Source organism: Balaenoptera musculus, chromosome 17, assembly GCF_009873245.2.
Source record: "Balaenoptera musculus isolate JJ_BM4_2016_0621 chromosome 17, mBalMus1.pri.v3, whole genome shotgun sequence".
In the NCBI taxonomy this organism is placed as follows: Eukaryota; Metazoa; Chordata; class Mammalia; order Artiodactyla; family Balaenopteridae; genus Balaenoptera; species Balaenoptera musculus.
In genome coordinates, this window is record NC_045801.1 from 30,049,016 (window position 1) to 30,066,053 (window position 17,038).

General features: G+C 37.9%; 1 protein-coding gene across 1 annotated transcript; it reads right to left on the reverse strand.

Annotated features, from left to right (window-relative positions):
* Window positions 1-15,541: 15,541 nt before the first annotated feature.
* On the reverse strand, window positions 15,542-16,713 carry LOC118883810 (G2/M phase-specific E3 ubiquitin-protein ligase-like; the record flags this gene model as incomplete). The annotated part of the gene is given in 2 exon segments (XM_036830951.1): window positions 15,542-15,685; window positions 15,688-16,713. Coding segments are annotated over 2 exon segments (1,074 nt in total), but the record flags the coding sequence as incomplete, so codon positions are not given.
* Between the last annotated feature and the right edge of the window lie 325 nt (window positions 16,714-17,038).

Genomic DNA, 17,038 nt, shown 5'->3' on the forward strand with positions numbered 1-17,038 from the left:
GAGACAAAATATGTCCTAACTGGTTGTTTCTCTGTAGATAACCTCTTTAATTTGTTATAAATATGACTGAGTATCTTGCTTAGTCCAAGTTAGTCCTTTGAAAATAGCCTGGGTTGAATGTGATTTTCAAGAGACAGTCATCTTGAGATGGAATCTAGAAACAACTAGATTAAGCCACCTCTTTAATCACAGAATCTCCTGTTTGAAAGGTACCTCAAAGGTCACACAGTACAACCACATTAACTACAGTTTACCATTAACTACAATCAGTTAATATTCATCGAATACTTGCCAGCACCTATGCTCCAAAGTTGTTTAATTAAAAAATAAACATTTTAATTTTATGTCCTCTGCTTTTGTTGTCACTTCATAACCCCTGAAACAGTTCCTGCTCAATTCTGTTTGATGCAGCATGATAGTGGTCAGGCAGGGAACATGTCTGTGGAAAGTTTGATGGTAGTGTGGTATTGTGTGACCACTGATAAGCTGTTTTGCCTTGTAACCAAGCAAAGGGGCTTCTCAGGAGACAGGCTGTCTGGATTTGAACATGGTTCTGATGTTTGCTAGCTCTGTGATCTCCAGTGCTATACCAATGTCTCTAAGTCATAGTGTCCTAATATATCAAAAGGGATAGCAATGCACTGACCTCACAAGCTTGTTGTAAGGGTCAAATGCAATAATATACATACATGACTTAGCATAGCACCTTACCCACTGTATGTACTCAATTCATACAGCTATTATTTATAGCATTATTACTGTTATTATCACACTATGGCCTTTGTGACCGCATAGTACCTGCCACATAATAGGTGCTCAGCATATATTTATCAAGTGAGTGAATGAATACATGAAGGAGATATCTTCTTTACTATGAGGTAAGTCAGTTAGCATTAGTGAATAGTCATTGCAAACGTTTGTTTTACATTACACCTGTGGGCACAACCCGTATTCATAAGTAAGTAATAAGGCTGCCAAACTTGGTCAATAATCTCTGCTTACCCTTGGAACTCTAGATCTTGAATACAAGGAAGCTGAGGTTTAAGGGGAAATGTGGCGTGAGGTCAATTTACCCAGAAGAAAAGCTGTCATCTTTTGTGTACAGCTAAACACAGGAGGCTTGGCTCAGACCTGCTTCATGGCCCAAACAGGTTTGGTAGGTTTGAAGCAAATAAAATAGAAAACAGCTGTTGTTTAAATAAGGTCATGCAAAAACATGGATTCAGTGTCTTTACATTGATTTTAGTTAGTGTTTATATTTCAAGACCCAAAGTGGTGTTGGCTAATTTCCACTGTAGAAAATTGCCCTGGTGAATATTTTCACCAAAATATTCTAGCAGTTTCTTTTTCTTCCTCATTCTTAGTAAAGAAAAAAATATTTAAATATCTGATATGAATGATTGAAACAGGCAAATGCAAATGAGAAGGAAAATTTTATTGCAAATCATCAATAACATTACTAAACAAAATGACATTAATTAAAGAAATAAGATGCATACTATAAACTTAAAAAAAAAGTTTTTCAAATATATTTTTGAAATATTGAGGGATTATTATATTTTATAAATTCTTTAAAACTTTATATTATTATCTATTACTTTCATTATGGGTTGGTTTATTTCAGTTCAACAACTATTTTTTGAGCACTTACTCTACCAATGATTTGGTCCCTGAGGAGATTGTACAAATGGGGGAAATAAAGCTAGTTTTAGTTAAAAGATAGTAAGTGCTATGATGAGTAGGAGGACATTGTGAGAGAAACCAAACATAGGTTAGAAAGGTCAGAAGAAGTTTCCTAGAGGAGATGAAACTTGAGACGTGTTTTGAAAGATGAGTAGGAGTTAGTCAGAAGGTGGAAGTGGGTGGTGGGTTTAGAATAGGGCATTTCAGGTAATGGGAGCCAAAGACACATGGGAAGGAACATGCTGCTCATGAGGAACGGCAAGTCATACAGGATTCTCAGGATGTGAACTGTAGGGTGGAGAGCGCAGAAGATAAGACAGGAGTAGTGGACTGGGTCAATCCACTTACTTTACTTCCTTTATTTCAAATCACAATATGCCAGCATTTTCAAACTGTGTTCCACTGCTTGTTAGTAGCGGTTACTTCGGAAAAAAAGAGATCATGAGTCAAATGCTTGTGGGATAGTCTTGGTTATACAATGTTATGTGTTTCTTTACTTCAGGTCTTTTCAGGACCTTTATTATGTCAGCGGCCTTTATGATGTTGTAATAGAAGGATATAGTATGCAGCATTTTCTAAACTTACTTGAACACAGATCATCTTGCAGGATTTGAAGCATTTTCTAAACTTATTTGAGCAGATCATCTTGCAGGATTTGTGTTTCATGGAATACACTTTTGACGACCACTGCTATAGACAATAGGGAGTCTGAAAATAATTTAAAATATGGGCTCATTCTAGTAGCGAAGCAGAAGAAGGATGTGAAAGGGGAAAAATTAGATGCATTAATTATGATCTCACTGTTATAGTCCTGGAGTGGCCCAGAGAGAGATGCGACAGGCCCGATCTTCATCAGTAGACAACAATAATGAAGAGAAGGTGATTGATTGAGAAGCACTTAGGAATCTATGGGAAACACAGATCTGATGATTGCCTTCTCCCATTTAATTAGGAGGTTAAAATCAGCAGGATTAGGCAATTGATTGCATGTAAAGGGTGAGGAGAGGATGAATGAATCTATAATGACTCAGGTTCCTGATTTGGGAAAGTTGGTGACAAGTGGTACTTTCACTGAGATCTGAAATACTAGAGGAACAACTTGGAACTAAAAGTAATGGGACGGAGACCTTTAGACACATTAATGTGCCTAGGGAACAAGTTGAATATTTAAGTGGATGTGGGAGACATGAATATACAGTGGTAGTTCAATCCCTGTGAGTGGATAAGGTTACTCATCCAGGGAGGAACATGTACCATTTTAACAGAAAGCAATTTGTAAAAGCTGTCCTTTTCAGAGAATTGCTTTCAGAGAATTAGCCACTTAGAAAATTGCCTTTTGGCTAATTATACATTGGCAAATTGTCTATAGGCAAATTGACCTAGAGCCACCAGGAAAACTGTAGAGCATGCAAGGACTTCAGGAAAAAATGAACCTTTGAATTAAGAGACAGCAGAGAAAAAAAGGAAGCTCATAAAAGAGAAATGAAGGGCTATGGAATGCCACCATATTTTCACCGGTGTGATAATTTGTACTGCCAAACAAATATTTATGTAAAAATGACTGCCTCAACAGAAGAATTAATACCAAACTGTTTAAGTTGCAAGCTAGCTGGGAAGTTGTGCTTGTTCTGTAATGTGCTTAAATAAATGGTCCAGGGTCAGGATCAACTGAACTTCTTTATTTCTATCAGGAGTCCACTGTAACCCATGTCACCCATTGCTATTATGTATTTTTAACATAGCTCAAACTAAACCTAGACCTTACTGCCTATAATAGTGATGGCCATACATAGATAGTCACATTACATGCATATAACAGCAGCCAACATGTTTCAAGATGGAAATAAAATGACTATTTTATTTTTGAGATCTCTTGCTTAAATAAGAAATGATGATGATTCTTGGATTCTAATCTTGTACTCTTTAGTAAACTCATGGGTTTCTTTAGCAATGATCAGTTATCTTCAGAATTAACTCTCATATAGCTTCTGCTGGGCTAAGACCTGTTCCTAGGATCTCAGGTTATCACCAAAGAATAAGTGTGTAGCCTTGTGTGGGGGGACTGTGTGGCCAGTAGAATAAGCAGAAGACAGGGTTTCTAGTCTCAAGATTTGCTTATTAAATTATCTTTAGTTTTATTTTACGTTATTTTATTGTGGTAAGAACACTTAACGTGAGATCTACCTTTGTAACAAGTTTTTAAGTGTACAATACAGTATTGTTGATTATAGGGACAATGTTGTCTAGCAAACCTCTAGAGCTTACTTATCTTGCATAACTGAGACTTTATGCCTGTTGATTAGAAACTCCCCATTTCCCCTTCCTTCCCGTCCCTGGCAGCCACCATTCTAGTCTCATTCTATGAGTTAGGCTATTTTAGAGTCCATGTAAAAGTGAAATCATGCAGTATTTGTCCTTCCATGACTGGCTTATTTCACTTAGTAAAATGTCTTCACAGTTTGGCCATGTTGTCACATATAACCACACACTGGATTGGTTTTAGTGAAAAGGGGGGAAAAGAGTGTATATTGAGTTAGTTTTCAAGTGGCTATAAAGCAGGAAGGACAAAATAGATCAGAAATCATAGGACAAAAAGCCAAGCATCAATAGTAGCTAGTCATTTTCTGAATTCCCTAAAGTTTGAGTTTCAGTTATTTGGACAAATGATGAGGATCCATTCCTTAAATGAAGGTCCTGGGTTGCAGTCGTCTAAAAAGATAAGACAAATACCTGGAAACCATGTTTGAATGACATTAACATCTGTAAATTAAAGAAATAGTTCTAATACTTTACCTAAATCCAGGCAGCCAGACAGTGGTGTCCTATACATTTATTTTGAGAGGGTGGGAATATTTCCTCCACATTGTCTATGCTATGCCGTTCCAGCCCTGGCGTCTTAAGATCATGCTGTGCCCATCCTCTTATCCATCCAAATTCTATCTGTCTTTTATGTTTTAGCTGAAGATGTCTTTTCTCCATGAAGATTTTCTTGACTTCTCTTGTTAATATCTCATTGCTCTGTATCATTAGTTCATTCAGAAATATTTGTTGAGTGTCACATTTTGTGTCAAGGCTCTATTCTTGCACGAGGGTTATAGCAGTGAACAGAAGCAAGCCCCCTTTCTCAAGGAACTTATTACATGAACTTACTTGACTAAGAAAATAATCTCTAGGTAGATAGATAGATAGATAGATAGTAGGAGAGAGAGAGAGATACAGATATAAATGGATAGATGGGTGGAAGGACAGATGGATAAAAAGATGGATAAATAGAGATAGAGTTGATAAAGGCTATAAGGAAAAATAATAGGAGACAAATGAATAATAATAATAATAGGAGATAACTAAAATGACAGGAGAGTGACCAGCATGTGTGTGGTGATGGGCTGATAGCCAGGATGTTGTTGTTGTTAGTGTTTACTGCCATAACTGTAAGCTCCTTAAAGAGAAGCGCTCTATTCGACTTCTCTTATCCTCTCATCAGTGCCCGAGCACAGGGCTGGATCTGGGTAATAGGCTTAACAGATATTTGTTTATTGACATAGCTTTTCACTTTTAATCCAGATATTTTGGCATCACAGAGGCTCAGCTCTAGTTTCCATTGAAATATCAAATTGGTCTAAATAGGCTGGCTTAGAGGTTTGTTTGGTTTCATATTTATATGCAGAGCAATATGCTCTAAATAAATCCAAAGTGATTAAATAACAGTTTTTGGCAGCAGTTTCTCCTTCGTGCTTCTATTTTTTCTTTCTTGGTTTTTTCCCTGATGTCCTCGCATTACTGGGAGATTTCCTAGTGCAATTAGTGTGGCTCTGCCCAGTGACCTTTCACCCTTGCATTGAACAGATGAAAAAGCTAAACCAGAAAGGAAAGGAGGATCAGGACAGAGGTTACTGAAGAGCACTCTTTGGGGCTGGGAGGAGTGGGAGTGCATGGGTTATGCTCTCTCACCCATTTATGCCTCACCCCCTTTAGTTCTCACTAAGCCTCTTGCAGAAGGGCACAGACTATTACAAAGAAAAACTTCTGCCCAGGGAGTTATCAGGGGCAGTGCCAGGAAGAAGAAAAACAGAGTGAGAGAGAGGGAGGAGGGATGGGGAAAAAATAAATCTCAGGGGATCAAAAATGAACCAGGCCAAAAGTTTCACCCAGCTCTTGTATCAGACGTGGCATCCCCAGATAGAGTTTCTTAAACCCAGTGAACTTTCAAATGGCATTAGAAAGAATTCCATTTGGAGTTTGAGGAGAATTTATAGTATGCTTGGAAAGGGATTTTAAACATCACTAGTCTGCAAAGAAAAACAACAATCTGATTTGCTCTGTACTGTTTGCATTTTCCCCCCTATTTATTAATGTAGTCTTACTTTATAAAAACAAATGAAAACTGCACTAATTGGGTCTCTGAATACAGACCTTCTGCCTGTGCTAATTTCAACCTCACCATGATCCCTGAGAGGGAGACTTCCCTGTCACAAAGGAAGAAACCCAAGTTTGAAGCAATTAAGAGCCTTCCCCAAAGCACACAGCAGCTAAGTGTCAGAACAGGGATTTGAACCTAGGTCTTTGGGACCACAGTCAGAGTCCATGAATCTTTTATCTCCTTTAACAAGCATCAACTTGTTCAGGTGAGAAATTATAAGTATAGTATAGTACTGATGGCTGAAAATAGTTACCATTCTCCCCATATCACTCATACACACAGACACACACACGCACACACACATTGGATATAGAGGGATGTAAATGGAATAAGAGGTCACATTGCCTTTTGTCCTTGCCTAACACCATACGGATCTTTTGCCTTATTTCTTTTTACTGCTCTGACTCCTCTTAGGCCATGGGCAAGTAGGCTGGCTTTTACAGTCATGATTATTTATAGTCATGTTTTATTTGGTTTGCCATGTAGGAACTTATCCTGAAGATCTCCAACTCCCTTAAAGTGTCAAATAACCCTACCATGGGATAAGAAGGTACTTTTTATGAAAATCGGGTAAGACTGTCAAGAAAGGGAAGGGAGAAAAGTTTCTACTAAGTAGACTTCAGAAGTAAAGTTTAAAAGTGAAAAATAAAATTTGCTTTTGGTACTTGGATACTGAAATCCTAATTTGGAGCCTGTCTTTCATGATACAAATTATGAAAGTATGGTGAAAACATTATGGTGGTGTTCATCTGGCTTCTAGTTGAAAGCCATTGTGACCTGGGGAAAATCATTGAGTTATAGTTTCCTTATCTATCCAAAATAAAGGGGCTTATTTTAAATCATTCAATGCCAGAATTTTACGATCTTTGAAAATTTCCCTTGTTTAAAGTTATGTGTTTTTTGAGCCTCCAAAATGACTCAAGTAATATTCTAAATATTATTTTAGAATATTTAAGAACTGCCTGAATCTTAGGCTAATTGTACAAGGGGCCTTAACCTGTACATTGTGTTCATAATTCACCTAGAATTGCATGGATATAATTATCCTTACTGCCATGGCTATTTGTAGATCCATTTGGGGTTCATAAGCATGAAGTTTGGAGATTCAGGGCAATAATATTTGCTCTCTTGCTAAGGAGATGTTGGTAACATTATGCAGTCCACCTATGTAGAAAATCCTCCCTTAGGACCTTTACCTAGTAAAATTGACAGAGCAACCGGTCAGGAAGCCGACAGCCAGGAGTAGCAGACATACAGTAAGTGCAAGGAGACAACATTCTGCTTCTTCTGGTGAGTAAATGCAACAGCCTCAACCAGACCGTTGGAACAGCTGTCATGCTGAGGTCATAGCACAAGGTTACAGGACATGCCATCCAGGAGGCGTTACAAGGACAGATAGGTAACACTTCAGCAATGACTCAAGATCAGAAAGAAAAGAGATTTTTCAGCTGAGTGGAAGACAGAGGCGTAAGGAAATATTTATAACAATTGCCGGTGTAATCTAGAAATGTTCTATGGAAGCCATTGAAACTTTGTAGAGAAACTACAGTAATTCTCTGGGCTCAGTTCTTAGTGGGGACTTTGGGTATGCATGAGAAACAGACATTTTTACCAAACTGAGCTCCAGATAAATAAAAGTAATTCAGCAGATGGCTGTGCATTTCTGAATTCTCAAGTATTTCCTGAACATGGCACCCTTATATTTACATAATATATTCCCCTGGTATTAGAGATGCATGCTCTTTCTTACCATAGTGTATAACAATCTGGTAAGATGTGTATCTATGCTTTTCCTCTTTTTAAAAGAGGATTCATCAGAATAGTGTATGTATTTCTTTAAATTCTGCTGTTTAGAAATGTGTTTATCCCATGGTTTTTATGATCTTTCCTTTTAGAAGTTAACTTGAATAATTTTGATGTTAAAAACTTTATTTTCTTGATTTGATTTTTAAAAAATTTTGTTAACATTCTTTCTCCCTTCTGAGTAACCCCATAACTGGGAAAGATACAGAATAGTGTATGTGCGGGATTTGAGAGACATTGCCACTTTGCTTATAGTAGGTCTTAGAGTGTCATATGACAGTCATACTTAAAATGAATTAACTTTAAAAAATATTTTTAGAGGGAATTTTGGTAAATTTGGGGTTGTTGTCTTTTGGGAAATCTGATACTCATCAACCAAGGCTGGAGATTACTGTTCTAAAATTGTAATTTTGCTTAACAGTGATCTCAGAAAAGGTCTACAGTATCTGTAGCTGTCCCAGAGTCCTTCCTTTTAAATGAAGAATTGGCCAGAATCGAGAGATGTGGCTGTAGAGAAAACCCCCACAGGCTGGTGATACTTGGGGGAGGAAAACCGGGAGGCATGGGTCTATCCACTGGGAAATTAGACTGCCCACAAGTGGAAGGACGGGGAGGGAGTAAGGTTGGGGGGAATGATGAAATGGGGACACCAAGCCCCCTCACTGCTAACCACAGATAAGGGAGGGGAATGATAGAAATTGCTTCCTTATGTGAAGTGCAGTTCCCTTATGGGAACAGGTGCAGGAGACCTGAAGAAAAAAATTCATACCATTCAGGCTGCGGCAAGATATAATCACAGGGTGTCTGGGCCCTACAAGTTCTGGGCTCTCCCTAGCTTCTTAGGAGGAGTTTTCCCCACTCTACACAAGGGGGACCAATGGAAGCAGGAGAAGCCGCAGCATGTGGGAGGCCAGTCTGAGGAGCTGCTCCCATGACTCATTCCTGGCCCGTGTACTTGGCTGCCTTCCTCAGCGGTGGGAGCCCAGAAGTAGTAAATTTGGTGGAGGAGGAGATAGCAGAGATGGCAAAAGTAGTAGACAGTAATAAGAATATGGTGCTATTGTGGATAGCAGTGGATTCTCTGGATGGCAGCAGGACAGGAGGCCAGAGGTCTCCCCACAACCACCTAGCCACAGAGAGAAGAGAGACAACTTAGTGACACCCCAGAGGGAAGAATTTGGAGGGGCTGTTGTTCCAGTGACTCAGCTCTTTTGTCCCTACTCTTTGTTCTATAACTCTATCTAGGCCTGGAGAGAAGCTTTTATGAGTAAGACAGAATTTTAGAAAAATTAATAAAGAATTAATGGGGAATAAGAAGAATGAATAAAGAACTTATACTGAATATTAGAGGCTTCTGTGTCCATATGCTTGCTTGATTAGATTGTGCCTTGTTTTGTATGTTTGCCAGCAACTCATTTTAAGAAAACTGAAAATAAATATAATGTCTTCCTTACATACCACTCCATGGTTCAAAAGCATTTTCACATGTTTTACATCATCTATTAAAAGGAGAAAAATTTGAGATAACCAAGGTTTGTTTTTCCAATTTCATGGACTAAGAAACCAAGCTCAGGTTAAGTTACTGTTCAAGGTTACATAGTCTATAAGTGAATAAGGATTTGACTCCAGTTCTTTGCTTTTATTTTATTATATATTTTTTTGGTTTGGATACTTTATACGTTCATATGATTAAAAAAAATCTAACTGTAACAGCATTAAGAAGTTCCTGTCCAACCCCTGTCCATGTCCACTCTAGTCACCCCTCTTTTTCTTTTTTTTAATTCTTTAAATTATACATATGTATTTCATTTACACTTTGTATTTGATATATTTCATGATAAACAATATTTTTTCCATCTTAACCATTTTTTAAGTGTACAGTTCGGCGATATCAAATACGTTCATATCGTTGTGTAAAAATCACCTCTGTCCCTCCCCATAACCGTTTTCATCTTGTGAAACTGAAGCTCTATACCCATTAAACAATAATTCCCCATTATTCCTTGCCCCCAGCCCCTGGTAACCACCAGTCTACTTTCTGTCTTTATGATTTTGACTATTCTAGGTACCTCATATAAGTGGGATCATACAGTATGTGTCTTTTTCTGACTGGCTAATTTCATTTAGCATAATGTCCCCAAGGTTCATCCATGTTGTAATACTGCAGAATCTCCTTCCTTTTTAAGACTGAACAATATTCCATTGCATGTATATCCACATTTTGCTTATCCGTTCATCCACTGATGGACACTTGAGTTGCTTCCATGGTTTAGTTATTACGAATAATGCTGCTATTAACATGGGTGTACAAATATCTCTTTGAGATCCTACTTTCAATTCTTTGGGGTATATGCGCAGAAGTGGAATTGCTGGATCATATAGTAATTCTATCTTTAATTACTTGAGGAAACACCATACTGTTTTCCGTAGTGACTGCAGCAATTTCCACCAGTAGTACACAAGGGTGTCAATTTCTCCATGTCCTTGCAAACACTCATATTCTATTTTTTTGATAGTAGCCATCCTAATGGGTGTAAGGTGGTATCTCGTTGCAGTTTTGATTTGCATTTCCCTAATGATTGGTGATGTTGAGCATCTTTTCATGTGCTTATTGGCCATTTGTATCTCTTTGGAGAAATATCTATTCAAGTCTTTTATTCATTTTGAATCAGGTTGTTTGGTTTTTCGTTGTTAAGTATTTCTTTTTAAATTTTATTTTATTTATTTTTTTATACAGCAGGTTATTATTAGTCATCAATTTTATACACATCAGTGTATACATGTCAATCCCAATCGCCCAATTCATCACACCCCCGCCCCCACCGCGCCACTTTCCCCCCTTGGTGTCCATACGTTTCTTCTCTACATCTGTGTCTCAATTTCTGCCCTGCAAACCAGTTCACCTGTACCATTTTTCTAGGTTCCACATATATGTGTTAACATACGATATTTGTTTTTCTTTTTCTGACTTACTTCACTCTGTATGACAGTCTCTAGATGCATCCACATCTCTACAAATGACCCAATTTCATTCCTTTTTATGGCTGAGTAGTATTCCATTGTATATATGTACCACATCTTCTTTATCCATCTGTCTGTCGACGGGCATTTAGGTTGCTTCCATGACCTGGCTATTGTAAATAGTGCTGCAATGAACATTGGGGTGCATGTGTCTATTTTTTTTTTTTTAAACATCTTTATTGGAGTGTAATTGCTTTACAATGGTGTGTTAGTTTCTGCTTTATAACAAAGTGAATCAGTTATACATATACATATGTTCCCATATCTCTTCCCTCTTGCATCTCCCTCCCTCCCACCCTCCCTATCCCACCCCTCTAGGTGGTCACAAAGCACCGAGCTGATCTCCCTGTGCTATGCGGCTGCTTCCCACTAGCTATCTATTTTACTTTTGGTAGTGTATATATGTCCATGCCACTCTCTCACCCTGTCACATCTCACCCCTCCCCCTCCCCATATCCTCAAGTCCGTTCTCTAGTAGGTCTGTGTCTTTATTCCCGTCTTGCCACTAGGTTCTTCATGACATTTTTTTTTCCTTAGATTCCATATATATGTGTTAGCATACTGTATTTGTTTTTCTCCTTCTGACTTACTTCACTCTGTATGATAGACTCTAACTCCATGCACCTCATTACAAATACCTCCATTTCATTTCTTTTTATGGCTGAGTAATATTCCATTGTATATATGTGCCACATCTTCTTTATCCATTCATCTGATGATGGACACTTAGGTTGCTTCCATGTCCTGGCTATTGTAAATAGAGCTGCAGTGAACATTTTGGTACATGACTCTTTTTGAATTATGGTTTTCTTAGGGTATATGCCCAGTAGTGGGATTGCTGGGTCGTATGGTAGTTCTATTTTTAGTTTTTTAAGGAACCTCCATACTGTTCTCCATAGTGGCTGTATCAGTTTACATTCCCACCAACAGTGCAAGAGTGTTCCCTTTTCTCCACACCCTCTCCAGCATTTATTGTTTCTAGATTTTCTGATGATGGCCATTCTGACCGGTGTGAGATGATACCTCATTGTAGTTTTGATTTGCATTTCTCTAATTAGTGATGTTGAGCAGCTTCTCATGTGCTTCTTGGCCATCTGTATGTGTTCTTTGGAGAAATGTCTATTTAGGTCTTCTGCCCAGTTTTGGATTGGGTTGTTTGTTTTTGTAATATTGAGCTGCATGAGCTGTTTATATATTTAGGAGATTAATCCTTTGTCCGTTGATTCGTTTGCAAATATTTTCTCCCGTTCTGAGGGTTGTCTTTTCGTCTTGTTTGTAGTTTCCTTTGCTTTGCAAAAGCTTTTAAGTTTCATTAGGTCCCATTTGTTTATTTTTGTTTTTATTTCCGTTATTCTAGCAGGTGGATTAAAAAAGATCTTGCTGTGATTTATGTCAAAGAGTGTTCTTCCTATGTTTTCCTCTAAGAGTTTTATAGTGTCTGGTCTTACATTTAGGTCTCTAATCAATTATGAGTTTATTTTTGTGTATGGTGTTAGGGAGTGTTCTAATTTCATTCTTTTACATGTAGCTGTCCAGTTTTCCCACCGCCACTTATTGAAGAGTCTGTCTTTTCTCCATTGTATATCTTTGCCTCCTTTGTCATAGATTAGTTGACCATAGGTGTGTGGGTTTATCTCTGGGCTTTCTGTCTCGTTCCATTGATCTATATTTCTTTTTTTTTTTTTTAGTTGTTTTGTTTGTTTGTTTTTTTATACTGCAGGTTCTTATTAGGCATCAATTTTATACACATCAGTGTATACATGTCAATCCCAATCGCCCAATTCAGCACACCACCATCCCCACCCCACCGCAGTTTTCCCCCCTTGGTGTCCATATGTCCATTCTCTACATCTGTGTCTCAACTTCTGCCCTGCAAACCGGCTCATCTGTACCATTTTTCTAGGTTCCACATACATGCATTAATATACGATATTTGTTTTTCTCTCTCTGACTTACTTCACTCTGTATGACAGTCTCTAGATCCATCCACTTCTCAACAAATGACTCAATTTCGTTCCTTTTTATGGCTGAGTAATATTCCATTGTATATATGTACCACAACTTCTTGATCCATTCGTCTGTTGATGGGCATTTAGGTTGCTTCCATGACCTGGCTATTGTAAATAGTGCTGCAATGAACATTCGGGTGCATGTGTCTTTTTGAATTACGGTTTTCTCTGGGTATATGCCCAGTAGTGGGATTGCTGGGTCATATGGTAATTCTATTTTTAGTTTTTTAAGGAACCTCCATATTGTTCTCCATAGTGGCTGTATCAATTTACATTCCCACCAACAGTGCAAGAGTGTTCCCTTTTCTCCACACCCTCTCCAGCATTTGTTGTTCGTAGATTTTCTGATGATGCCCATTCTAACAGGAGTGAGGTGATACCTCATTGTAGTTTTGATTTGCATTTCTCTAATAATTAGTGATGTTGAGCATCTTTTCATGGGCTTCGTGGCCGTCTGTATGTCTTCTTTGGAGAAATGTCTATTTAGGTCTTCTGCCCATTTTTGGATTGGGGTGTTTGTTTCTTTAATATTGAGCTGAATGAGCTGTTTATATATTTTGGAGATTAATCCTTTGTCCGTTGATTCGTTTGCAAATATTTTCTCCCATTCTAAGGGTTGTCTTTTCATCTTGTTTATGGTTTCCTTTGCTGTGCAAAAGCTTTGAAGTTTCATTAGGTCCCATTTGTTTATTTTTGTTTTTATTTCCATTACTCTAGGAGGTGGATCAAAAAAGATCTTGCTGTGATTTATGTCAAAGGGTGTTCTTCCTATGTTTTCCTCTAAGAGTTTTATAGTGTCCGGTCTTACATTTAGGTCTCTAATCCATTTTGAGTTTATTTTTGTGTATGGTGTTAGAGAGTATTCTAATTTCATTCTTTTACATGTAGCTGTCCAGTTTTCCCAGCACCACTTATTGAAGAGACTGTCTTTTCTCCATTGTATATCTTTGCCTCCTTTGTCATAGATTAGTTGACCATAGGTGTGTGGGTTAATCTCTGGGCTTTCTATCTTGTTCCATTGATCTATGTTTCTGTTTTTGTGCCAGTACCATATTGTCTTGATTACTGTAGCTTTGTAATATAGTCTGAAGTCAGGGAGTCTGATTCCTCCAGCTCCATTTTTTTCCCTCAAGACTGCTTTGGTAATTCTGGGTCTTTTGTGACTCCATACACATTTTAAGATGATTTGTTCTAGCTCCGTAAAAAATGCCATTGGTAATTTGATAGGGATTGCATTGAATCTGTATATTGCTTTGGGTAGTATACTCATTTTCACAACGTTGATTCTTCCAATCCAAGAACATGGTATATCTCTCCATCTGTTGGTATCATCTTTAATTTCTTTCATCAGTGTCTTATAGTTTTCTGCATACAGGTCTTTTGTCTCCCTAGGTAGGTTTATTCCTAGGTATTTTATTCTTTTTGTTGCAGTGGTAAATGGGAGTGTTTCCATAATTTCTCTTTCAGATTTTTCATCATTAGTGTATAGGAATGCAAGAGATTTCTGTGCATTCATTTTGTATCCTGCAACTTTACCATATTCATTAATTAGCTCTAGCAGTTTTCTGGTGGCAGTTTTAGGATTCTCTATGTATAGTATCATGTCATCCGCAAACAGTGACAGTTTTACTTCTTCTTTTCCAATTTGTATTCCTTTTATTTCTTTTTCTTCTCTGATTGCCGTGGCTAAGACTTCCAGAACTATGTTGAATAATAGTGGTGAGAGTGAACATCCTTGTCTCATTCCTGATCTTAGAGGAAATGCTTTCAGTTTTTCACCATTGAGAATGATGTTTGCTGTGTGTTTGTCATATATGGCCTTTATTATGTTGAGGTAGGTTCCCTCTATGCCCACTTTCTGGAGAGTTTTTATCAGAAATGGGTGTTGAATTTTGTCAAAAGCTTTTTCTGCATTTATTGAGATGATCATATGGTTTTTCTTCTTCAGTTTGTTAATATGGTGTATCACATTGATTGACTTGCGTATATTGAAGAATCCTTGCATCCCTGGGATAAATCCCACTTGGTCGTGGTGTATGATCCTTTTAATGTGTTGTTGGATTCTGTTTGCTAGTATTTTGTTGAGGATTTTTGCATCTATATTCATCAGTGATATTGGTCTGTAATTTTCTTTTTTTGTAGTGTCTTTGTCTGGTTTTGGTATCAGGGTGATGGTGGCCTCATAGAATGAGTTTGGGAGTGTTCCTTCCTCTGCATTTTTTTGGAAGAGTTTGAGAAGGATAGGTGTTAGCTCTTCTCTAAATGTTTGATAGAATTCACCTGTGAAGCCATCTGGTCCTGGACTTTTGTTTGTTGGAAGATTTTTAATCACAGTTTCAATTTCATTACTTGTGATTGGTCTGTTCATATTTTCTGTTTCTTCCTGTTTCAGTCTTGGAAGGTTATACCTTTCTAAAAATTTGTCCATTTCTTCCAGGTTGTCCATTTTATTGGCATACAGTTGCTTGTAGTAGTCTCTTAGGATGCTTTGTATTTCTGCGGTGTCTGTTGTAACTTCTCCTTTTTCATTTCTGATTTTATTGATTTGAGTCCTCTCCCTCTTTTTCTTGATGAGTCTGGCTAATGGCTTATCAATTTTGTTTATCTTCTCAATTCCAAAATGATCATTTTCATTAACATATGCTATTTCAATTGTATATGAAGGATTAAAGTTTTGATTTCTGAATCCATCTAAGGCACTATTCCAGATATTGGTTTTGTTGATAAATAATCTTTTAGTTTTTTTTTTTTAATTTGGAATCCTAGCTCTATTATTAGAGTCGAAATATCTCTTCTAAATTTGCTGCCTTGCCTCAGCAGATCTTTACGCTGGGCTCCAGGAGACTGTCTGGGTAACTTAGGTGAGGATTCCTCCAACAAACAATCAGTTATTCCCACATTAGTGTTGGGTAATGTGTGTTTTTTGGCTTTTTGGAAATCGCCTGAATTGTAAAGAATACCTCTACATTCCAAACATTCCCAATTTTGTTCCCATGATTGTAGTGAGGAACAGGCTAAATGTGTTCCGCGAGAACCACAACACTGACAGCGCTTTATTTCCCATTTGCTGTCAGGCACATTATGGTCTCGCCCTTCTTTGCAACGACATCTTCGGACATCACAATGCTCATAGTGCTGCAGAAGCTCTTGATAAGCATTTTCCTCTAATTCCCAAGGGGCATCTTTTTCAGGAATATGAATTCCCATTCTCAACATCTCTTTCTGAAATATATCACTATTATTGCATATTGTGCACCTAAAGAAAAACACTCCTGCGTTTATTGCTTGAACCTGTAAACAGTCTCTGTGGAACCAAGCATTCTTACAACAAGGACTTCGTAATATGCTGTAAGTTGGAATAGGCTCAATAAATTCCAAGCAAATGGTGCATGGTAAGGAGTCTCTATAATTATTAGATATAATTATCTGAACAGGTCGATGGTTCCAACAAAATGACACAAAATTGCCAGTGAAGTGGAAAATACATTCTCTCTGAAGTCCGCATGGGAAATGATAACTTCGTTTACATCGGGGTGCAACACATCCAATTGAAGCACCAGTTTTCTTGCAAATACAGCATTTCAGTTTCGAAGCCCTAGTCACTTCTTTCCTGATATCTTCTATTAGAAAACCATAAACTCCTTCTTCTTCTTTACCCCTCTGCCAAATTCCACTTGACATCAACAAACAATAGTAATGTACAGTGAGATTCCATTTCTCCTTAGTTTTCTTTTCTCCGTATTTAATAGGACAGTCATCATTTTTTCGACAGAAAACACACGCAGGGAATCTAGAAGGACACCACATGCCAAGGACTGGATGCATGCTCAGAAATGACCCTAGAAACTCCACGCTTTCACCTCTGGCTGATCTTTAGGCTTGTAGACTCATATAGCAAGCTGGGATTCTGTGAGCCTCCAGGTTTACTTTCATTCATTTTACGAGGCGCGCTGGGCAGAAGTTCCAGAGCGGCCGTGTCACTTTTCCCTTCTCGCGCTGCGCCACACGCCATCCAGGAGCTGCCCCATCCAACGGCCCACACAATTCAAATTCCTGATCTATATTTCTGTTTTTGTGCCAGTACCATATTGTCTTGATTATT